Below are 24,343 nucleotides of genomic sequence, written 5' to 3' on the forward strand. Positions count from 1 at the left end.
CAGATGTTTGAGCCTTTTGGGTATTTATCAGTTGATGCTACAATGTTCTATGTTTGAAATCTTGGTGATGTGTCTTCCCAGGTTTCTTTTAAGCTTACAGCTACTGCAAAGAGTTGAAAGAGGCCACATTTTTGCTGTATAAGGTCCCAGTCAGGCCAAATTTAGAACACTGTGTTTCATTTATAGCACAATAGACTACACAAGAGCAACATCTGAAACTGGAGGAATATTTGGTCCTGTATTCAGGAAATGTTGAGTTTATAGAACACAAATTTAGTGTTAGTCCTTGGCTATGGCTCAAACACAAAGGAGGGTCAAATTGGCTAACTTGCTTAATTTCATGAATGAATGAGCAGCATTTGAGGTTGGAACACAAACCTGGAAGAACTAAATACATTAACTCAGAAAAGTGAAGCCTTACTTCTCTGATGCTTTGAGAGGCCACAACATCCTGTCAGTAGATCATCACCGTAAAATGCACAAAATGTGAACCAATTGTGTAATACTCAAAGGCAGATGACTGGGCACTGTGCGTGATTCTACCAGCTTATGAGAAAGACTCTGTAGAAGACACATGTTCCCAGGGACTCTTCTTCAGCTCCTTGCAGCACTGGTTAAAGTTGAATATATGCATCATCTCTTTCATTGTTGTATTTTTTTCAGGCATTGGATGTTGAAACATATCTAAGCTTGCATTCTGATGATAACAAATGCTGTGTTTCTTGCATACTTTAAATTTGTGAATACTTACCTATTAAATTGAACAAAGTAAGTTGAACAAAAAAGGAAAATAGTGAACTGAAGAAAAGTCCAAATAGGGGCCACTGACTGACTCACATTGATGAAGAGTTGAGCTACAAGGATTAAACCAGCCATGACCCAGGTAATGTTGGAGCCCCCTGGTCGGACCCAGGATGTGCCAGACTACATTTGTAGCTTGGTAACTTAACGCAGTACTGGGTTGGGTATGTTGGGTACCATTGCCCTTTGCCCAAGAATTGGACATGCATGGGTTCTTTTATTTTATCTTTTTATTTTTTATTTTTTTATTGACAGCATGAGAGAAATCCAGTTACATACACATAATCATCATTAAAGAGAAAAAAAAGAGAAGAAAATAATCTTTCTATAGAAATAAAGAAGCAAGACAAACAAAAAAAATACATTTTTAATAAGAAAGGAAGAGATTCACATTATCGAGCCCCAGATATTCTCCAGTTTCCGTAATGATCTAATCCCCCTTGTTTTGGCCAGGGCATATTCCATATCATATGTATCCTTCACCAAACTCCACCATTCCAAGACCGTTGGTGGGCTCTGCGATATCCAAACCGGGGCTATTGTCAATCTAGCACAGGCAATTAAAATAGTTATTACTAATACTTCTGAAACTGTAAGTGTAACAGGCCGCCCAAGTTTCTGAGAGAGAACTTTAATAACTCCTTCCCAGAATTCTGTAAGTTCTGGACACAAAAAGAACATATGTTTCAGATCAGCTGCCCTGAGTTCGCATTTTGGGCATTTGGTACGATCGCTGTAGATATGATTTGGTGACCATTTTGATATTCTTTCCGGGGTGTAATATAACTGACATATTGTTCTATATCGTTGCAGCCTAAGATTAGAAGAGTGCACTGATCTACTTATGCTACTAAGAGCTGTGGAGATAGTAGTTGCAGTGAAAGCAGAATCCAATGTTTTACTCCATTTCTCCGCTAGTTTCACACAATGATAATTCCTAAGGCTATTTAGACTTTTATATCCAGTACTAATTAGTGACTTATCCTTATCTGCATATAAGCAGTTCCAGATATCAGAGTCATAAATAGCCGTGAGGTTTAGCCTACGTGTGAAATAGTCGCGAATCTGATAGTACTTAAAACGCGCCCCTTCTGTGAGGTTATATACAGCCTTCAGTGCTTGGAATGTCATAAATCCATTATGATCGTAAAGGTCCCCCAGAGTTTTTATACCCAAGCTAAATAGATGTTTGCCAACTTTATTGTGAAAGATTTCCGGAAGACCAGGGTTACCCCACAAAGGTAATCTACGATGATACAGCGATGTCTTACATTTAATAAGAAATGCACGCCAGATAGTTAGTGTCCCGTGCAGTCTTAAATTTGACCCGCTTGAAACAGTTTGGGTCGTTAGGTCTAAAGAGAAACATATTGGAATCTTCACCCAACATAAATTTATGAAAAAAAGGCGATTAATAGGATTTAGTAAACTACGGAAGCGACTAAGAAAAGTTGACCAAAAATATAATTTGAAATCTGGGATATCAAGGCCTCCCTGGTTAAATGGAAGTTTTAATAAAGCAATTGCTCGACAAGCTTTTTTATATCCCCAAATAAAACTGCTAAAAATCCAGTCTAACCATTTAAAGTAAAGGTTGTCCACCCACAGAGGGATAGAACGAAATAAATAGAGGTATTTAGGCAAAATCTCAATTTTTATTCATTCGACCGCTAATGCTTAGCGGCACCTTATGCCATTTTTTAAGTGAGGTTAGTGGTTTCTTTTAGGAGTGCCTCATAGTTTAATGCAGATATTTAATTTATTTTTGCAGAAATTCTGACCCCTAAATAAGTATCGACGTTACATACTCCCTGTATAGGGGCCGGAGGTTTATAATTCATTAGGACTTGGGTCTTGTTGGTATTCAGTCTATATCCGGAGACAGCTCCAAATATTTTTGCCTCTTGTATAATTCCCTTCATAGCTTCAGACACATCTGTTGAATATATTGCAATGTCATTTGCATATGCTGTAATTTTGAGAGAACTTGGACCATATACAAAAGGAGCTATCCGGAATTGATTCTGTAAAGCTAATAAGAATGGCTCCATTGTTAGCGTGAATAGCAAAGTTGAAAGAGGGCACCCTTGTTGTGTACCTTGATGTATTGAAAATGTATGCGAATACATCCCTGCGTAGCTGATTTTAGCAATCGGGTTATCATATAAGGCCTGGTTCCAGTTCAAACATTGGCCTTTAAAGCCAAATGCTGCTAACGTAGCCCAGAGAAAGTCCCACCCCACTCGGTCGAATGCTTTTTCAGCGTCTAACAATATCATACCGAGTGGGGTTGACTCGATCTTAGCGACGTCGAACGCGTCACAGCCATGTTAATATGGGATGTGGTATCCCTTTTTGGTATGAACCTGTGTTGCTGAGGTGAGACCATACTAGACATTATCAGTGCCAATCGTGCCGCTAAAATTTTGGCAAATATTTTAGCGTCATTATTTATAAGCGAAATGGGTCTATAAGACTCACATTCGTCCGCCGGCTTGTTTAAAAAAAAAAAAAAAGATAATTTGTCTAGAATTCCAAGAGTTAGCGGCCTTTTTCCCTACCCCTATAAAGCAAATAACCTGGCTAAAAAGTGGAATCAGCTCTTCCATACAAGTTTTGTATAATTCCAGAGGTATTGGATCCTCCCCTGTTGCTTTGCCAGATGGCAGTGCATTAATAGCGACTCTGATTTCTGCTCTTGTGATGTCGCCTGTTAATGAATCAGAGTGTTCATCCCACATGTTTTTTATTATTCTCCTGTCGATATATCTAAGTATCTCGTCTTTGACTATCTGGTTTTCAGGAGTGTAAAGTTCTTGGTAATAATTAACAAATCGTTTCAAGATCAGTCTAGGGTTGTTGTAGACCTGATTATTAGGCCCCTTGATTTCTTTTATAGCAGTTTTAGCCCTGTCCTCTGCAACTTTGAATGCCAGTATCTTGCCTATCTTTTCTCCACTTTCGTACTGTGACAGTTGATACTTGTTCGGTTTAGCAAAATTTTTTTTCCCTAAAAGTGTTTTTCATAGCGGATTTGAGGTCAATCAAGCTATGGCCTAGTTCTTCTGTCTTTGCTGACCCAGAAAGTAGTGCCTCGGCTAATTGGTTCTAAATTGAGGTTATATTGGCAATAATTTTCTCATTTTCTCTCTTACTTTCCCTATTCTGTCTCCATATAAATTGTTGTGCAAAACCCTGTATGCTGGCCTTACAGGCATCCCATACAACTATTGGTAAGGTCGAATCAATATTTATATTGATAAATTCTTTCAAATGTTCATTTAATTGTCTTAAAAAATCTATGTTTAAAAATAGATATCTAGGGAACGAAAAAGATCTAGGACCTTGTCTCTCTGCTGTGATATTAAAGGAGAGGAGAATAGGATTGTGATCAGAGGTGACTCTTGGGCAGATTTCCATAGTGCTTGACTCTAGGATCCTGTCCGATACCCAGGCCATGTCTATGCATGAACATAATTTATGTGCAGCTGAATAATAAGTATAACCGGCTAAATTTGGGTATAGTACCCGCCACGCATCTTTTATGGCATGTATACGGCCCTGATCCGTGATAGCAGCATGTGTCCTTCGCATTCTCTGAAACGACCCTCGTCTAGTAGTATCGATGTCATAGCTCATAATACAGTTAAAGTCCCCCATTATTATGCACTCTCCCTCCCAACCCAACATCTCCATATTGACTTGATCAAAGATTGATGGTTCATCTATGTTTGAGCCATATATGGCACAGAACGTATATTTGCAGCCTCGAGTATCAACTGAACTATAGCTCATCTCCCCGCCTTATCAACAAAGGTTTTACTTGTTTCTACTCTGAATTGCCTTTGTTTAAGAATGGCTACACCTCTTATTGAAGCATTTAGATTGGTACAAACAAGTACATCGTAACCCAGTTGCTCAAGCAGATTTCGGTCTTTATATGCAATATGGGTCTCCGAAATCAGAGCTATTTGTGGATTATACATCTTTAACTCTTCCAAAACGAATCTTCTTTTATTCCTGCTATTCAAGCCCGCCACGTTCCATGCCAAGCATCTCAGCCGATACATCTTATATGATTTTGGTTCCCATCCTTCCGCAATTCAAACAAAATAGTCTTGCTAATCATTTTCTCTATGCTAATTATCCTCATGCTGCTTTTTCCCCCAGTTTTCCCCCCCTCCCCAAAACCCACCCTCTAGCCTCACTTGGCCCACCATCCACAAACCACCCCTTTACCCCCAGAGGAGACCTCCTCTTTTGACCCGGCTGCCGCTGTCTTGGGAAGCCAAACAGTCTCAGCAATGAGGATCAGACCTACACCTATGCTACCCATGTTGCTCTCCCTAAAAAGAAAAAGAAAAATATACAATTCAGTATCATTGTTCCCACTCCTTAAATCAAATAAGAAAAATCAGAAAGGAGAAAAAAGGAAATAGATTAAAATAAGTATTAAAAAAATGGAGACTTTAACACCCCCATTCTCTTTTGGCAGGTCAGTCATCAGATTCGAGAGTCCAGGGATCTTTCTATCCAATTCCCGTGATCCACGTAATATTTGTGATCGCTTATTTCACACTTTTATCAGCAGCTTCGGTTTGCCATTTGATTAAAAATTGTTCAGCTTCTTTTTCATCTAAGAAAAAGTATGTGCGGCCACTCTTGAATACTTTTTGCCGTGCTGGTTCCTGCAAAATGACTTGCCCACCAAGGGCCTTTATTGGATCAATGAATTGGCGCAGTTTCCAGCGCCTTTCCATTGTGGCTTTGCTCAGATCTGATCTAAAAAAAAATTTGACAGAATCTACTGAAACAGGAGTATTAGGTCTAGCTTTTAATGAGATAGCCTGTCATAGTAGAACATTTTCTAAATTAATCAGAAATGGCCGAGGGTATTGGCCCCCTTGTTTCTTTGTACCAGCGGCAGTCTATGGGCCCGTTGAATCTGTGAATCCCAATCCCAGTCGGATAGATCAGGGAATGCCTCCTGGAGTAGTTGTACCACATATGCCCTTGGATCGGCTCCTTCGCCCCCTTCTGCAATCCCGAAAAGTCTGAGATTCTTCCGATTCTTGCCGATTTTCCATGTCCTCGAGTTTGGTCTGCATACTCGCTATCTGAGCCTCATGTCTATTCACGATAGCTTCTGTATGTGTTGATTTTTCTTCAGTGTCCACGACCCTTTGTTGCAGCTCTTCAACCTCTTGAGATATACTGTCCAGTTTGCCTGCCATCTCCTGTAATGAGGATTGCATTTTGCTGTTATCCTCTTGCATCTGTTGATAATGCTCTTGTGCCTCCTGCCTGTTCATGTAACATTCGTAGTATCAGACTAAATGACGATGGTGATTCCTCTTGACTACCTGCCGCCGAGTTAGTACAAGACTGTAAGATAGCTCGGGATGAATTTGTAACTTCAATGTCAAGAACCATGGCAGTAAGCACCGTGGAGACGGCTGGAGCTGCTGTTGCCGTAGATATTGGTATTGCCTTTGGAGTAGGGGCTGATGTAGAGGCTGCCATTGTAGGTTGGCCCCCCTCCAGTATCCCCGGTTTAGGCTTTGAGTTAGTTTTATCAAGTTTATCCATCTTGTCAGGCACTGGAATTAAGTCTGTAGGACTGGTTCCAGAAAGTCGCAAAGCCATAGACTTAACACCGCCTTTCTCATGTACCCATTTCCGCAAAGGGCTATTCTCTGCGATGACTTTTTCCATTGATGCAGTAGCTTTCTTTTTACTTGTTATTTTGTTTTTTTAACCTTTTTTTTTAGATTTGCCTCTTCCTTTCTTAATGCCAGCAGATTTATTTGTACCCAGAGGTGTACGGCTCATTGACTCCGCATATTCTTCGTCTGAATCTACTTCCTCTATTGCATCCATCTCATCTGTCTCCTCTATTGTTTCTTCTGCAACCAGAGGCGTCTTAGCACCCAAATCCACCCCTATGTCATGTTTTAAGGCCTCAGCCGCAATAGTAACTGAGATAACAGAGCCTGAATTTGGTACCAGCGGCAGGCTCCCCATTAAGAAAGCATTTGGGCTTCCCCCAGGGGCCTTTTCCTCTCGTGCCTGCTCCCCCAGTGTTTTCAGGGTTTCAAAATGTAAAGTTACCGGTGCATCAATGTTTATCTGGGCCCCAGGGTCTAGATCTAAATTCCAGCTTCCAGCTAGTTCATCTATTTCTGTTTCCGTGATATCTCCCTCGGGAACAGTGGCAACCTCATTATGGTTGCTTTTGGCAGCGGCTACAATGTAGCAGGATAGATCTACTATTGGTCCTAAAGTCATTTTGTTTCCACAGCACTCTCCTGCAGCACTCCCCGCACTGCTGACAAAAGACTCTGTTACTTTCCCGAGCAGCGGAAGGAGCATGCATGGGTTCACTGATATCATCTCTGAGACTGAGAGACGACCACTTGGGGAATGGACTCAATATGTTCATGGAAGCTTCGGGTTGGGGGTTACCAAGTTGAACAGAATTTTTCTTTGATGAGACTGTTGATCTATGTTTATATACATGTCTGGTGCACTGTCATGCATGTAATCTTGTATTCTGCACACGCTTACTAATCACCAATAAAGCTAATGTAAATTTAAAAAAAAATTAAATAAGGATTCAACCAACCAAAGTAGAAAAAAGGCTCTGAGCATAGTTTGGATGATCCTTTAAACATATAGAAATAGTCTTTTAAGATGTAGGTGTGGACTTGTACAGTATAACAGCCGAGAGACGGCCAGGAGGGTTAGAAGGTTGGTAGGACATGTGGTTAATCACTTTAGTAGGAAAATAATTTTAACAGTGACATTATAAGCTAGTCACAAACAGTGTTCTTTTACTGAGCTCATAGCAAAGCCTAGCATTAAGGGAGGTGGTTGTTATAGATCTGCTTGACATAAAGTGCTAGTCGCAGAATTTTTCTATTCAGGTTAATTAAAGATAGAAATGTTTCTGTTTGTCTTTTCTGTAACTAGTGGACTTTGAAACAAGGGTGTCTTTCACTTCCATTCACCCAGATCACCTTTAGAAAATTTCCAAGATTCAAATGATTAGAAAAAATAAAACTCAACACATCTTCACTCTTTGTGTAACTCTAACAGGTGTGCAGAATTTGACTTTGTCTGTAAAGTGCTGTAAAGTGCAACTAGCTGCTCGAGATGCATTCCATACCCAGCGGAGCTCTCTGAAGAACATCCCAGATTGCTCATGCTCAGTGTATCAGGAGATGCCCTCTGGTCTGTCAATGGCATTCCCATCTTCTTGACCTTCCATCACCCGGAAGTGGACCAGCGCTGAAGAGTGATGCACAGTCTGAGGACTTATTTGACTTCCGGTCCATAAGGCAGAACGCCTGCCAGCATTTGCTGATCCCAGAGTATTGGCAGAGCTCGGGCAATCTGGGCCACTCACAGATCCTTCTTTACCAGTTGATGTCAGGAGCCTACCTTGAGCAGAGCTTGTAACTGATGGTATACATCGAGATATTTCTCCCGTCCCATGTGACTGCGTGTCCTCTTCTGCTCCTTCCTCAAAGTCAGATCCTGTGGAAGACCAGAACAACATGGAGGAACCTGTATGAAATCATGACTGCATTATCTCATCGCTGAACATATGAGGGGTACAACTCTTGTCTGTGAATGCTGTGCTGTTGGTATATTGTCAAACTACATGCATGCCCATCTGACTGGGTCTGACAACAGTACCATGTACATTTGCAATTATGCCTCAAAGTTGTCCATGACTGCCCTTGATATTACTGGGCATTTATGCCACTCACCATCTCCTTCCACAGCATCACTGTCCTCAGTGTCAGTCAGGATCTCCTGGTCCTGGGTATCCTCGAGCCGCAATACTGAAAAAATGAAGCGTAGAATGAATCACTGTAGGTTACATAGAACACCCAGACATCCCTGCACATTACACAGTTACATGCTACAGTAATCTGCATGCAGGCTTATGTACATCTTATGACGAGCATCGTACAGTGCTTTGCAATACTTATTTGGAGTATTGTGATGCCTCCATCATGTTGCAAACTATGAAAAATAGGGGGATGTGCCGAACCGCAGGCCAAGATGGCCGCGTAGTGTCGGAACTCCAACGCAATCCCCAGGAAAAACGGCCATCCCAGAGCCCACACGCTTCAATGCAGAATTGCAGCAGCGTGACTACACTCCCCATGTCACCCTGACTGCAGCAACGCCACTCTGTACGACATTGGAGGTCAGGAACCGCTACGCCCCTGAGGTGCGTACTGAGGCCTGCGATGCACCACCAAGCTGCGGACTCGAGTAAAGCTTGGGCGTCGTCTGGGGCCGTGGGCGGGGCTCCCTCCACTCCAGCGTGAAGGATCTCCATCAGGAACAGGCAGCGCTGCCACACAACCCCAAGGATCGCTGTAACTTGACAGGCACAGGCACCACGGAGCAGTCAGAAATTAAGCAGGTTGTCCCGTCGGCAGGAAGTAGTTCCCGCCCACCCCAATGCCCAGGACGTTCGACGGACCCATGCTGGGGTCAGGTGATCGTCCGTTTACCAGCTTTTGATGGTTCCCCTCCCTCCTGCAGGCTGGAACCCTCGCGTAAACCCTGATGGTCGCTGCGCCGTTTCTGTAACTCTTCGGGCGACAAGAAACGCACAGAGATGATCCAGGTGCCCATAGCGGAGGTGTTCCAAGTTGCTCAGACCTGTACACCTGTTGGGAGACAAAATCTTTTTCGGTGAGTCCCCAGTTGAGACGCGTATCCCAAGTTGTAGCCTTCACAACCTGCAAGGCTCTGCTGACACCTGCTAGGCGGCGCCATTGGGGATGACCGCGCTTATAATGAAGCCTTGGAAAATAAATCATTACCTCCCACACTCCGTGAGGCAGTATTTGTCTTGCTTACCAAACCTGGCAAGGACCCAATGAGCTGCGGCTCTTATAGGCTGCTATCGCTTTTGAATCTGGACTAAAACATTTTGGATTGCGTTGAGACTGACGTTACTTTTAGACTGCATCATATACCCTGTGCAGTCTGGCTTTGTTCCCCACAGATCCACAGAACTGAATTTGCGCACATTGTTTGCAGTGTTTCACAAAATTGCGCCAGAGGTGCTGGCAGCTGTGATCCTGCTAGATTCCGAAAAGGCATTTGACTCCTTAGAATGGACTTTCATATGGGCTAGGCATCCCTGAGGGATTTATTGACCTCACGGCGTTGCATTACGCCTATCCCACTGCTGGACTCCGCTTGAATGGCACGCTATCCACCCCGTTTGCTCTCACACATGGCACCAGACAGGGATGCCCTTTATCTCCTTTACTTTTCATACTGGCCCTTGACCCTCTGGTTCGACATTTTCAGGAAAAAGACCTTCATAGAGGGATCCAGTTCAATACAAGCCCCCTCCTCATCTCGCTATACGCGGACAACATCGTACTGTATGTCCACTGTCCGCAGGCAAATTTAGACCCACTCATCAGAGAGATTCTCCGCTTTAGTGGATATTCGGGACTGGGTATAAAGTGGAGCAAGCCCGAGCTACTCCCTTTAATGATGGCCACTGCCGAATGGGAGTGTGAATTCCCATTGAAATGTTGCCACGACTCGTCAGGTATCTGGGAATCCAGATTTATAAAGATGCAGAATTGAGGCTGAATTACGGTTCAGCTATACACAACCTTGAGGCTCAGATTGAACGTTGGATAAGGCTCCTGCTATCCATGTCTGGTAGAATTGCGCTGATGAAGCTGATAGTTCTTCCGAAGTTTCTATACATGTTCCACAACATCCCCATCCCCCTCCCAGACAGATTTTTCCATACCATCAGATCACAACCTTATCAGCCTAGCATGGGGTCAAAAGACCTAGAATACCATGGGAAACCATGACTCTGCCATATGAAAGGGGGGTTGGGGGCCACAGATTTTAGAATGTATTATTTAGCGGCTCAGGGCAGCTTTGCTCACTCATGGTATCATCCAGATGCACGTATCCCCTACAGTAAGCATGAAGCTGACCTGGTGCTCCTGACTCCGCTCCATGCCATTTTGCCTTAGGGATTTCCTCGCGACCCGAGGGACATTCAGACAGTGTCCACCTCGAGTTGGGAATGGCGGAAACTCTCGCGAGTAACCGGGAGCAGTTCCCATTGCAAGTAACCCATGTCTCCCAATTACAGAAGAGAAATTAGTCCTGCGAGTGCTTCGATCTCACGATAAAGTTGAGCAACGTGTTCCCGGAAGAGCATGTATTCAATAGTACTGGAGGGAACATGGGAGCCGGATTGACCTTCATGGATCAGTTTGTTTTCAGTAGGGTTTGCAGGGCACTAAATACCAAAATATCGAATACCCACTAGAATCGTGCCTTTAACTCTTTTAATATCTAACTCTGATGGGAGTCAATTGATTTTTAGGTTATACAAGGCCAACATGACTCTGGTCCTGAGCCACAACACCAAGATTCGAGCAGCCTGGGAGCGAGATCTGGGGCCCCCCATCCTGGATGACCAGCGGGCTTTCTGCTGTTCGCAGATTACGGAGATCTCCCTCAACAGCAGGCATAAGCTGATACATTTTTAATATCTAAGGAGGGCGTATGTGACGCCAGCCAAGCTCCACGCTATTGACCCAGCCCGGCCTCACAATTGTCAGAAGTGTGGAAGCCCATATGCTGATTTTTCCCGTTTGACGTGGACTTGGCCGAAGATTGGGGAGTTCTGGACAGCCATTTTCAGAATAATATCCCGGAGGACACTGTTGGAAATAGACCCCACCCCTGAGGTTGCACTCCTGGGATATGTATACAATGGTATGTTACTGTTACATTGCAACTTTTACATCGGAATGCTGTTACAATGCAGCTTTTACAACGCTGGTTCCATTACATCGGATGCTATTACAACGCATACCATTACATCGTAAGTATTGGTAAGTATATAATTTTTTTTATTTTATTTAATATTATATAATTAATTTAACTATTATTAATTATAAATAAATATATTTATTTATGTTTTTTAATATTATAAATTAAATATATTAATTTAAGTAATTTTTTAAATAAGTATGAGTATAGGAGTATATGTTTTGGGGTACTGAGGTATATGTTTTGGGGTGTTTGGGTATTTTTAGGTTTTAGGGCAGGGTTTGGGTTTTGGGGTACAGGGGTATTTTTAGGTTTTAGGGCTGGGTTTGGGTTTTGGGGTACAGTGGTATTTTTAGGTTTTAGGGCAGGGTTTGGGTTTTTGGGGTACAGGGGTATTTTTAGGTTTTAGGGCTGGGTTTGGGTTTTGGGGTACAGGGGTATTTTTAGGTTTTAGGGCTGGGTTTGGGTTTTGGGGTACAGGGGTATTTTTAGGTTTTAGGGCTGGGTTTGGGTTTTGGGGTACAGGGGTATTTTTAGGTTTTAGGGCTGGGTTTGGGTTTTGGGGTACAGGGGTATTTTTAGGTTTTAGGGCTGGTTTTGGGGTACAGGGGTATTTTTAGGTTTTAGGGCTGGGTTTGGGGTTTGGGGTACAGGGGTATTTTTAGGTTTTAGGGCTGGGTTTGGGTTTTGGGGTACAGGGGTATTTTTAGGTTTTAGGGCTGGGTTTGGGTTTTGGGGTACAGGGGTATTTTTAGGTTTTAGGATTGGGTTTGGGGTTTGGGGTACAGGGGTATTTTTAGGTTTTAGGGCAGGGTTTGGGTTTTGGGGTACAGGGGTGTTTTTACGTTTTAGGGCAGGGTTTGGGTTTTGGGGTACAGGTGTGTTTTTAGGGTTCAGGGCAGGGTTTGGGTTACAGGGGTATTTTTAGGTTTTAGGGCTGGGTTTGGGTTTTGGGGTACAGGGGTATTTTAGGGTTCGGGGTAGGTTTGTGTTTAGGGCTAATTAAATTATATTTACCATTTATAAATTAATTAAAATATATTTATTAAATTAAATTAATTATATTATATTAATTACATTTTTAATTAAATTAACTAAATTATTTTAATTAATTTAATTTAATTACAATTTTAAAAATATTTAAATTAAATTAATTTCATTATATTAATTAAATAAAATTAATTACAATTTTTATTAAAATTAAATTAAATAAATAGATTTTAAATTATTAAATTAAATTAATTACTATTTTAAAATGTATTTTAATTAAATTAATTAAATTAAATTAATTAAATTAACTTAATTACATTTTAAAAAAAAGGTATACTTACCTATACTTACGATGTAATGCCATGCGTTGTAGTAGCATCTGCTATGTAATGCCATGCGTTGTAATGGCATCCGATGTAATGGATCCTGCGTTGTAAAAATTCCGATGTAACGGAATGCGTTGTAAAAAACCGCATTGTAGTGACACCAATCCGTATACAATACAACACATGCATGGCTTGCTAGACTCACTTTTTGCAACACGAACTGTGAGCTGTACGCCATGTTGCTCCCACCCAGGTCCGACCAAAAGATATATGGGGTCCACTTAATACATACTTGAATCAAACATTCAACTTACTTGAACACCTTCCAGGCTGTCAGGCGTATCGCTGCTGGTGGCGGAGCCCTTGTGGGTGTACTGCGCCGGTCTCCCTCCGCCGTTGTTCTTAGAGCAGCCGCTGAGAGGGGGGGACCGAGAGGGTGTAAAAACTACCCTTCCCAGCTGCCCCGTGACCCAGGACCAGACCGCGGGATAAGAGAGCGCGCCTGCTGGCGCATAAAACTGACGAGCCCCATTGGTGGAGCGGGGGCTTGAATCAAACATCCAACTTACTTGAACACCTTCCAGGCTGTCAGGCGTATCGCTGCTGGTGGCGGAGCCCTTGCGGGTGTACCGCGCCGGTCTCCCTCCGCCGTTGTTCTTGAAGCAGCCGCCGAGAGGGGGGGGACCGAGAGGGTGTAAAAACTACCCTTCCCAGCTGCCCCGTGACCCAGGACCAGATCGCGGGATGAGAGAGCGCGCCTGCTGGCGCATAAAACTGACGAGCCCCATTGGTGGAGCGGGGGCTTAAATCAAAAACATCCAACTTACTTGAACACCTTCCAGGCTGTCAGGCGTATCGCTGCTGGTGGCGGAGCCCTTGCGGGTGTACCGCGCCGGTCTCCCTCCACCGTTGTTCTTAGAGCAGCCGCCGAGAGGGGGGGACCGAGAGGGTGTAAAACTACCCTTCCCAGCTGCCCCGTGACCCAGGACCAGACCGCGGGATAAGAGAGCGCGCCTGCTGGCGCATAAAACTGATGAGCCCCATTGGTGGAGCGGGGGCTTAAATCAAACATCCAACTTACTTGAACACCTTCCAGGCTGTCAGGCGTATCGCTGCTGGTGGCGGAGCCCTTGCGGGTGTACCGCGCCGGTCTCCCTCCGCCGTTGTTCTTAGAGCAGCCGCCAAGAGGGGGGAAAAACTACCCTTCCCAGCTGCCCCGTGACCCAGGACCAGACCGCGGGATAAGAGAGCGCGCCTGCTGGCGCATAAAACTGACGAGCCCCATTGGTGGAGCGGGGGCTTGAATCAAACATCCAACTTACTTGAACACCTTCCAGGCTGCAGGCGTATCGCTGCTGGTGGCGGAGCCCTTGCGGGTGTACCGCGCCGGTCTCCCTCCGCCGTTGTTCTTAGAGCAGCCGCCGAGAGGGGGGGGACCGAGAGGGTGTAAAAACTACCCTTCCCAGCTGCCCCGTGACCCAGGACCAGACCGCGGGATAAGAGAGCGCACCTGCTGGCGCATAAAACTGACGAGCCCCATTGGTGGAGCGGGGGCTTGAATCAAACATCCAACTTACTTGAACACCTTCCAAGCTGTCAGGCGTATTGCTGCTGGTGGCGGAGCCCTTGCGGGTGTACCGCGCCGGTCTCCCTCCGCCGTTGTTCTTAGAGCAGCTGCCGAGAGAGGGGGGGACCGAGAGGGTGTAAAAACTACCCTTCCCAGCTGCCCCGTGACCCAGGACCAGACCGCGGGATAAGAGAGCGCGCCTGCTGGCGCATAAAACTGACGAGCCCCATTGGTGGAGCGGGGGCTTGAATCAAACATCCAACTTACTTGAACACCTTCCAGGCTGTCAGGCGTATCGCTGCTGGTGGCGGAGCCCTTGCGGGTGTACCGCGCCGGTCTCCCTCCGCCGTTGTTCTTAGAGCAGCCGCCGAGAGGGGGGGACCGAGAGGGTGTAAAACTACCCTTCTCAGCTGCCCCGTGACCCAGGACCAGACCGCGGGATAAGAGAGCGCGCCTGCTGGCGCATAAAACTGACGAGCCCCATTGGTGGAGCGGGGGCTTGAATCAAACATCCAACTTACTTGAACACCTTCCAGGCTGTCAGGCGTATCGCTGCTGGTGGCGGAGCCCTTGCGGGTGTACCGCGCCGGTCTCCCTCCGCCGTTGTTCTTAGAGCAGCCGCCAAGAGGGGGGAAAAACTACCCTTCCCAGCTGCCCCGTGACCCAGGACCAGACCTCGGGATAAGAGAGCGCGCCTGCTGGCGCACAAAACTGACGAGCCCCATTGGTGGAGCGGGGGCTTGAATCAAACATCCAACTTACTTGAACACCTTCCAGGCTGTCAGGCGTATCGCTGCTGGTGGCGGAGCCCTTGCGGGTGTACCGCGCCGGTCTCCCTCCGCCGTTGTTCTTAGAGCAGCCGCCGAGAGGGGGGGGACCGAGAGGGTGTAAAAACTACCCTTCCCAGCTGCCCCGTGACCCAGGACCAGACCGCGGAATAAGAGAGCGCACCTGCTGGCGCATAAAACTGACGAGTCCCATTGGTGGAGCGGGGGCTTGAATCAAACATCCAACTTACTTGAACACCTTCCAGGCTGTCAGGCGTATCGCTGCTGGTGGCGGAGCCCTTGCGGGTGTACCGCGCCGGTCTCCCTCCGCCGTTGTTCTTAGAGCAGCCGCCGAGAGGGGGGGGACCGAGAGGGTGTAAAAACTACCCTTCCCAGCTGTCGCGTGACCCAGGACCAGACCGCGGGATAAGAGAGCACGCCTGCTGGCGCATAAAACTGACGAGCCCCATTGGTGGAGCGGGGGCTTGAATCAAACATCCAACTTACTTGAACACCTTCCAGGCTGTCAGACGTATCGCTGTTGGTGGCGGAGCCCTTGCGGGTGTACTGCACTGGTCTCCCTCCGCCGTTGTTCTTAGAGCAGCCGCCGAGAGGGGGGGACCGAGAGGGTGTAAAAACTACCCTTCCCAGCTGCCCCGTGACCCAGGACCAGACCGCGGGATAAGAGAGCGCACCTGCTGGCGCATAAAACTGACGAGCCCCACCGGCGTCGCGGGTACGCCGGGCGAAGCCCGGGCAAAGGGCGGGCCCTCTACGGCCCTCCAAGGCCAAACGAGGCTGGGCTGGGCCATATCACTAACATCTGCTTTGCCGCCACGATTCATAACATCTAAGGTACTGTTTGGGATATTACGTTTGTTGTGGCACTGTTGTGGTATTGCACCCTGTCCCTTACTATTACTGACAAAAATCTATCTGTGGCCAACAGGACTATATATTAGAAGGGGGTGACCCGTGAACAGTGCCGATCGACTGTTAAAACATGAGGAGGGGGACCAAAACAAATAGAATGCCTACGTTGAGATCCAATACTAGACAGAAAGTCGACTCGCCGCAGCTGCAGCCCTTCCATCTTTAACGGCGATAGACAAAATGTTGCAACAAACTATTGGGGTTGTGGCTACCGCCATTGAAAACACTGAAAGGCGGCTTTCGATAGCGCCTACAGTAGCTATTCATGATACGGAGGATGGTCCCGTGGTAACATTATCAGACGAACCGGACATAAGCTTCTCGTTAACGTCCTCTTATGTAGAGCTCCCATGCGCCCAGCCAGCTACAGATTCACCTAAAAACACAACTAGAGATCCCGATTTTGTTAATCTAGATGAGATACCTTTGTCTACTCCCCAAACTAGAAACCCAGGTAAAACTGCACCGAGAACTAGAAAGAACACCGTTGCAAAGCAAAACAATAAAAAGGGGGGGAGAGAGAATTTAAAGCCCAACCATAATCTGGTGACCCCAATGGTCAACACCACATCTAGCATACCCTGTTGGCTAGCCAATATGGTGTCAGACCTTAAGGCAGGACTGGAAGAGACTATCAGTGCGCACCTTAAGCCCCTGATGTCCAAACTGGATAGATTAACTTTCTTAATAAATAACAGAGTGATAGGACCAGTCAAACCAGTGACACAAGTGATAACCCCAGCATCATGCAATCAGGATTCGGGTAGCCTAGGGGTCGAAAAGATTACAAATAATGGCAAGGTAGCGCCTGATAAAAATTCTGTTAAACAAAAAAATAGTGCTGCCCCACTAAGTAAAACACCGGGCAAGACACATGTTCCCCTACCTACCTGCGCTAATGGTACCGCTGCGCAGGCATGTAACAACCAAGGGAAGAGCTCCCTACCACCAAGTAAGGACACTGTAGGCAATACCCAAATGGGGACCCCTACCCAGGTAAAGACTACCACCCCAATAGTTGCAGCAAGGGTTAAAACTGGAGTGCGCTTCCAGTCAATTAATCTACCACCGGAAGCACTACCCTATGTAGTCGTGTTAACAGGTGTGCCGCCTCTAAAGGAAGGCAAAAGAGAAAATGAAGTGGAGTTGAGGAATAAATGTGTACAATGGCTAAGATCCAACAACGGGCCCCACCGAAGAGACCGAGTGTCTCTTCGGTGTGCTGCGACGCCAGAAAGACTGCGGAGCTGGTTGTGTGGGGAGAAAGTGTTGTGAAGGTTCTCAAATTAAAAGTGACTAATAGGGTATCAAAAAAACTTTAATAAGTGATCCCTAAGACACGAGTAAGTGGTAATATGTGTCTGAATTTAAAAGCCAAGGTTATTAGGATCTAATTTAAATTCAGCTAAATACCACAAATTAGTTAAAATCAGTCAACATGTTTCTGCCTTTGTGGTATGTATTCACCATGGCATTCTTCAGGACTATAACCCCGGCGGTATGGACACTCTAATAGTCCACCCTAACCTGGGGACGTGAAAGTGAAAAGGAAAGGTGAAAAAAGTGCTTAAAAAATGGGAGAGCAATTTGCTCAATCCAAAAAACCCCAAAATTCGGGGTGTATCAGCACCTGTAAGGAAAGATAAACAGACAAACATATAGAGACATACATACAATTAGTATATGCCAGCGTAGACTTATCGTAGTGCTCCTAAGATGGTGGCAAACCTGTGTGTGCACACAATAGAAACTAATTTTAGCACCATCCAAGTAGCCCTTAGGGGATGATTATATTGGCTAAGAGGTGAAGTGCTAGAGGTGGTTTAAAAACTACTATTGTAGTGAAAGGGATAAAACGCGGTGTGAATTCTCCATGAGAAGGGATCAATATGACCAAATGGTCGGTGACCCCCACAAGATGGTAAAAGATGGAGAACATCTCACTTTAAAATAGGGCGCTACTTGCACCATGGGTCTCGGGAGGGGGGTTGGAGCGCGATTGGCACATCCTAAGAGAAAAAGTACAGAGTCGAAATGTCAGCATAACCCATACAGCACACAGGCACTTAGCTTTGTTAGTTGTGGTGATCGTTCCGCTGTAGATGTAAACTCACGCCCTCAGCGCTCGCAGCCCGCTTGCAAACCTACTGCAACCCTCTAGACCGGACCCCGACGATGGAGAGCGGGGCCGGTGAATGGGTATAAGAGCGCTTTGTTTACGCGCTCGATTCCGGGTTTGGGCGTGCCTCGCTGCTCTCGCGATGGGCGTGTCTTTGCGAGAGTGAGGCTTGAAGCGCACACGCCCCTTGGACGGAAGGCGTGTTACTGATCGAATCGAGGCTTGGAGCAGGGAGCCTATCCTTGCGCAGGCCTAGGGGGGTGTGTGAGCATGCTCAAAGTTGACATGGCAACCAGGGAAGCCATGTCTTTTGGAGCAGGGAGCGTGGGATTCGACAGTTTCGAATAGCAAGTGTTTAGTTGATAGTCAGTAACTTTAGAATTCATTGGATTTATTAAACCAATGCATTTACCAAAAAATTGGTGGGGGACACTGTGGGAGCACATAATTGGCTAAGAAAGAGAGAGAGTTATGGTTTTAAGCACTGGAATTGAACTGTGGACTTAGATACAAAAGCACTCAGATTTTGAATGAACTATTTAAAAAGTTTCTGAGCAGATCAGTTTTGTGTAAAATTGGACAGCCAGGTGGAGCAAAAGAGTTCATGTCAGGACTGAATTCCAAGGGATATCGTCGTTGAGCCCATTTACATTTGTCCCCAGACGATAAACCCACCGCTGTTCCTTTTCGAACAGTCTATTTTGTACATTCCTTGTACCATCAATTGCTTCAATGACAGTCCATGTCATGTCATTGGTGGTATGATTCTTTTCAAGGAAATGGCGGCTCAGCTTAGTGGTTAGTTTCTTGCACCTTATATTACTTCGGTGTTCGCATATCCTTTGTTTCACTTTTCTGGTAGTCATGCCGACATACCGAAGGTTGCAAGAACATGTGATCAAATAGACCACATTGCATGAGTTGCAGTTCGTATGGGCCCGTTGCGTCCATACTTTTCCCTCTTCCAATGTCAAGGTTTTTGTGGGTTGTGTTAGATGACACACACTACAATCCGAGCAGGGGTAGTGCCCGGTGATTTTTGGGAGTCCCCACGATGTTGTTACTGATGGTGTAGTATTTGGTGGATCCTCTTTCGGGCGAGTGTGGACCAGCGTATCTTTAAGGCTGCGTCCCTTTTTAAAGGAAAAAAGTGGTTTTTCCCAGTCCTTTTTGAAGGTTTTGATAATGCTCCAATGTTTATTTATACTCTTTTTCATGGTGTTAGAGAGGCTGCTGAATGTCGTGACACAGGTAAGTGGGATCTGATCTGAGTTGTTAGTTCTTTCTTCAAGAAGAGCTTCCCTTGGCTGATTTTTAGCTCTTTTAAAGCCCTTGTTTAGTGTGGAGTTTGGATAGCCTCTGTATTTCAGTTTTTCGGTCAAATCAGCTGATTGGAGTTTAAAGTCTGTGGTTGTGCTGCAGTTCCTCCGCAGCCTGAGAAATTGCCCGTAAGGTAAATTTTCTTTCAACGGGCGCGGGTGAAAGCTGTTAAATTGCAGTAGATTATTTTTAGCAGTAGGTTTGTTGTGGGTCTTTGTAGCCAGTGTCGTACCGCTGATTGAGATAACCACATCTAGGAATACGATTTCTTTTTTGCTTGTGGTGTTGGTAAATCTCAAGTTCGGGTCTAGGGTATTGATCCAAGAGAGAAAACCTTGCAGGTCATTATCACTACCATTCCAAATGAGTAGGATATCGTCAATGTAGCGTTTCCACAAAAGCATTGACGAAGAAAAATTGGCGGTTGGTGGTAGGATATGTTTGGCTTCAAAATCTGCCACATACAGCCCCGCCACGCTCGGCGCGAAGGTACTGCCCATGGATGTCCCAGAGCATTGTAGGTACAGTTTGTTTTTAAATGAAAAAAAGTTTTCTTTTAGTGCTAGGGTGGCACAGTCGATGATGAATTTCTTTGGGGTCCGGAATTCCCAGTCGGTCGAATCAAGGGCTTTTTTAAGGACCTCGATTGTGTCATCCTGCGGAATACTAGTATAGAGGCTTTCCACATCTAGTGTAACAAGGGTAATAGAATTTTCAGGAAAGTTTATTTCTGTCAGCAATCGTAGCAGGCTCTTGGTATCCTTCAGGTAAGTCGGTGTGGACTGGACTAAAGGTTTTAGAAAATAATCACAAAATTGTGAAAGTGGTTCCAGAAGTGACCCTATGCCTGAGACGATTGGGCGTCCAGGTGGGGGGAGTTTGTTTTTATGCATTTTTGGCAGAGTGTAGAAGTAGGGTATTACGCTACTTGTATTCATCAAAAATGCGGCTTCATTCTTGGAGATCTGGTCATGGTCCTCTGCTTGTTTCACCATAGAGCTAATTCTTTTGGCAAGATCTGGGGTTGGATCCACTGCCAGTGGCGTATAATTTCTGACGTCACTGAGTAGATCCTTGCAAGTGGTCTCATACGTGCTTGTGTTTTGGATGACGATGCCTCCACCCTTGTCCGCGGGTTTAATTGTTATGGAGGTGTCGTTTTGTAGTTGGTGTAATGCATCAAATTCAGCGGTACTGAAATTCCCGAATGTTTTCGGGTTCTCGCAATGTTCTAAGTCCTTAAATACCGCTTGCTCAAAAGCCGTGATGGCTGCCGGTATTGTGTGTGAGGGTGGAATGAAGGTGGAGTTAGGTCTTAGACCTGTGTCACCTTTCCTCAATGATTCTAGTGGGTCTATTTTGCCATCAAAGAAAGCCTTCAATTTCAACTTGCGAAAGAACCCTGCTAATTCGCAGTGCATTTTAAATTTATCGGGTTTGGCTGTGGGGACAAAACCCAGCCCTTTCTCCAAAACTTTCAACTCCACAGGAGTGAGGACTCTAGTAGATAGGTTCGTCACTAGACTCAGACTCCGCTCGGACCCGGCTGCTGGTTGCTCCGGGTGTGGTTCGCTACTGGGTCTTCTTCCTGCCAGGTTACTCTGGTGTTCCCTCTCCTTTTGCCTCTGCCTCTCCGGCCGCTCTCTAAAAAAGGCTGCCTGTACTGTTGTTGGTAGTTGGCCGGGGGGATATAGCCTGGGTTCCAGCCCATAAAGGGAAAAGGTGGTTGATGAAAAGCATATGGATTTGTACCCATCCCCATTTGTGGGGGGTACCAATGTTGGTGATTGCTTTGATTTCCATGTCCACCTCTGTTTGTTCTGTTACCACGATTACCCCTTCTCTTGTTTTGTTTGAAGGAGTTGTTACTAGACCCACTACTATTCGATGAATCATCATCTGAGTAGTCTGGGTTGCTGGCATTCCGTGCTGGAGGGGTGAATGAGGCTGCAGAGTAAGGATATACTTTCTCCATATCAAATTTCTTTTGGTCTTTTTGGAGTTTTGTCACCTTTGATTGCATTAGGTTATCCTTGTATTCGCTCATCTCCTTGTTAAGTTCATCTAATCGTTTTTTATAGCCGGTGATAGTGGCTTTAAAGTGAGTCTCGGTTTCCCTGATTTCTACCATGATGGATTCCGAGAGTCTTAAGGCTGTTTTAATTATCAGGACCATCCAATCGCGTGTGCAGTGCCATGCGATTGCGGCCCAGTCCTTCCTGAAGGCAGCATCATTCAGAAAGATGCGAGGGGCATTGGTCACCAGAAGTCCTTTCGGTGCTGTGTTGGTTGTTAGATAACCCTTCATGATTGTGCCATGAAGGACAGTGCGGATGTGCTCTTTCTTTCTTTCTGACAAACTGTCCCATTCAGCGGTGTTTGCTATCGCCTGTGATATGTGAGGGTCCGCAAAGACTGCGGCATCTGACATCAACTCCTCGATTTCTGCCTCGGAGTATGTCAAACCCAGGTTCGCCATAGTGAGATGTTAGTTAAAAGACCAAGCAACAAAAGAGGCTCTTGTTGTCTTGCTCACAATAAAAGAAAGCTCTCACAGCTGTGCGCTGCTATAATATGTAACAACAAAGAGAGAGGTAGGGAGATTCAAAAGACACTCTCTTAATCCCCGGTTATATATCCAACAACAAAATAAGAGAGGTCTAAACTGGTCAAGCTCACGGCTGCCAGAGACGTGGAGCAAAAAAGATAAGCAAAATGTTTGATGATCACAGTCACTCTAGTTGAGTGGGATCACAGTCACTCTATTTGAGTAGGAAAGCCCTCACACACCGACCTGCGCAAGGATAGGCTCCCTGCTCCAAGCCTCGATTCGATCAGTAACACGCCTTCCGTCCAAGGGGCGTGTGCGCTTCAAGCCTCACTCTCGCAAAGACACGCCCATCGCGAGAGCAGCGAGGCACGCCCAAACCCTATTTAAATAGGGGTCAGGCGAATAGGGTTTTGCACCCTGTGCAGCTAAATAGAGCAGACAACTGGCAGACCCCCTGGCAGGCATTTCCCCTCTACGATCCTGTAGTTGCAATGCATGCACATTGGAACAGGTTCTGTGCCTTGGGCAATGTCGACTGACTCGAGTGGAATAAAAAGCGCCCACTTCAGTCTACTGGGGCAGTTCAGAGAAAAGATCCCGTCGATCAGGGTGTTTGCCACTTACCCCTTTAGCAGAGATAGGTAGCTCCTTGGTGGTACCCACTCATGAATCTATAGCAGCTGACTCGAATGACACACTAAGGATTGGGCATGTAGCTGAGTCAAGGGTAGGAACCTCACCAGATAAGTTGGATACCCCCGTTGTAGCAGGGGAGGATATAGACAGGAGTCCTTTGGGGGCTGGTGCAAATAAGGCTGAGACTCAGTATGGTATAAGAGTCATATCCTGGAATATTGCAGGGGTGGCAGCTAAATATAACTCACAGGAGTGGACAGACTTTATAACTAGCTTCCACATCATCTGCCTCCAGGAGACCTGGGCTATTGAACCTGAACAATATACACTAGAAGGGTTCAAATGTTTTGTGGTCCCCGCAGTAAGGGCGCCATCTGGAAGAGCTATTGGTGGACTTATAACATACGTAGATCTTCGCATTCAGGGGTCCTGGTCAAATTTGAGCTGGGACTCAACAAATATGCAAGCGATAGGCTTTCGCCACAAGGGCTTAAAAATCACACTGATAAACTGGTATAATGCAGTGGGCTCAAATGGCAGAAATAACACCATGAAAGAACTGGACGACCGTTTTAAAATCATGTCTTCAGCTAATCAAGCCACAGGGTCCCCATATACCATCTTAGCGGGAGACTTTAACTGCCACCTTTGTGAAAAATTAAGACCAATAAACAAGGACTGGTCACGGTGCCCGGAGGAAAAAGGACCACATTTTGCTCATACCACTGAGGGTAGGGATATGGAGAATTTTATAAATAGGCACAACCTATCATTTATAATGGACCTAATAACGATAGGCAATACGAGGGAACCTAATCCAACGTACAAAGGAAGGGGTAGCCACTCCTATATAGACTTTGTTATGATGTCCCCAACACTCAGAAAATGGATTACAAACTTTGAAATTGTACACAGTCCCTTCAGTGATCATAACCCGTTGGCATTGGATCTCAAATGTATGAACTTTAGAACAGCAGAGGGTGTACCCGACGCCATAGAACAGGCAACGGCACAAGGGAGAAGACTCAAATGGGCCAAGATCAATGGAGACACATTTTACTCCAATCTTGTGAGGAATGGCCAAAAACAAATAAATGCTTGCCTGGATGAAAATAATGGAAGCCAAACTGTGGTTAGGGCCTTTAAAGAAATTGCCCAACTTGTGGATACCCTACTGAAATCCTCTTCCTCTACAGGAAACACATTGCCTCAGACCCCACGCTGGTTTGATCATGATTGTACCAAGGCATTGAAAGACCTGAAAAAATGCCTTACTGATCACCCAAAGGACAAAGTCAAAATAGCAGGTAGCAGATCCAACTATAAAAAAGCCCTGAAAGCGCGCAAAAGAACTTTACAAAATCAAGCATGGGAGGACCTAAGGGAAGCAGCAGAGAGGGGTGATATGACGGCATTCTGGAGAGTTATTAACAACCCATGTTTTAAAGACCCAAGGGGGCCAGATATAGTGAATGCAATTCT

General features: G+C 45.5%; 1 protein-coding gene across 1 annotated transcript in view; it reads right to left on the minus strand.

The window, feature by feature from the left end:
* Window positions 1–6,576: 6,576 nt before the first annotated feature.
* LOC147748667 (uncharacterized) overlaps window positions 6,577–24,343 on the minus strand; it is a 150,768-nt gene continuing 133,001 nt past the window's right edge. The window contains exons 7-8 of the mRNA XM_086963529.1: window positions 8,577–8,651; window positions 6,577–8,340 (exon numbers count right to left, since the gene is read on the minus strand). Coding sequence (XP_086819655.1) covers window positions 8,018–8,340; window positions 8,577–8,651 — 398 coding nt within the window. The 3' untranslated portion in view covers window positions 6,577–8,017. The remainder of the gene's footprint in view (window positions 8,341–8,576; window positions 8,652–24,343) is intronic.

This window comes from Lissotriton vulgaris, chromosome 1_1 (assembly GCF_964263255.1).
Source record: "Lissotriton vulgaris chromosome 1_1, aLisVul1.2, whole genome shotgun sequence".
Lineage (NCBI taxonomy): Eukaryota > Metazoa > Chordata > Amphibia > Caudata > Salamandridae > Lissotriton > Lissotriton vulgaris.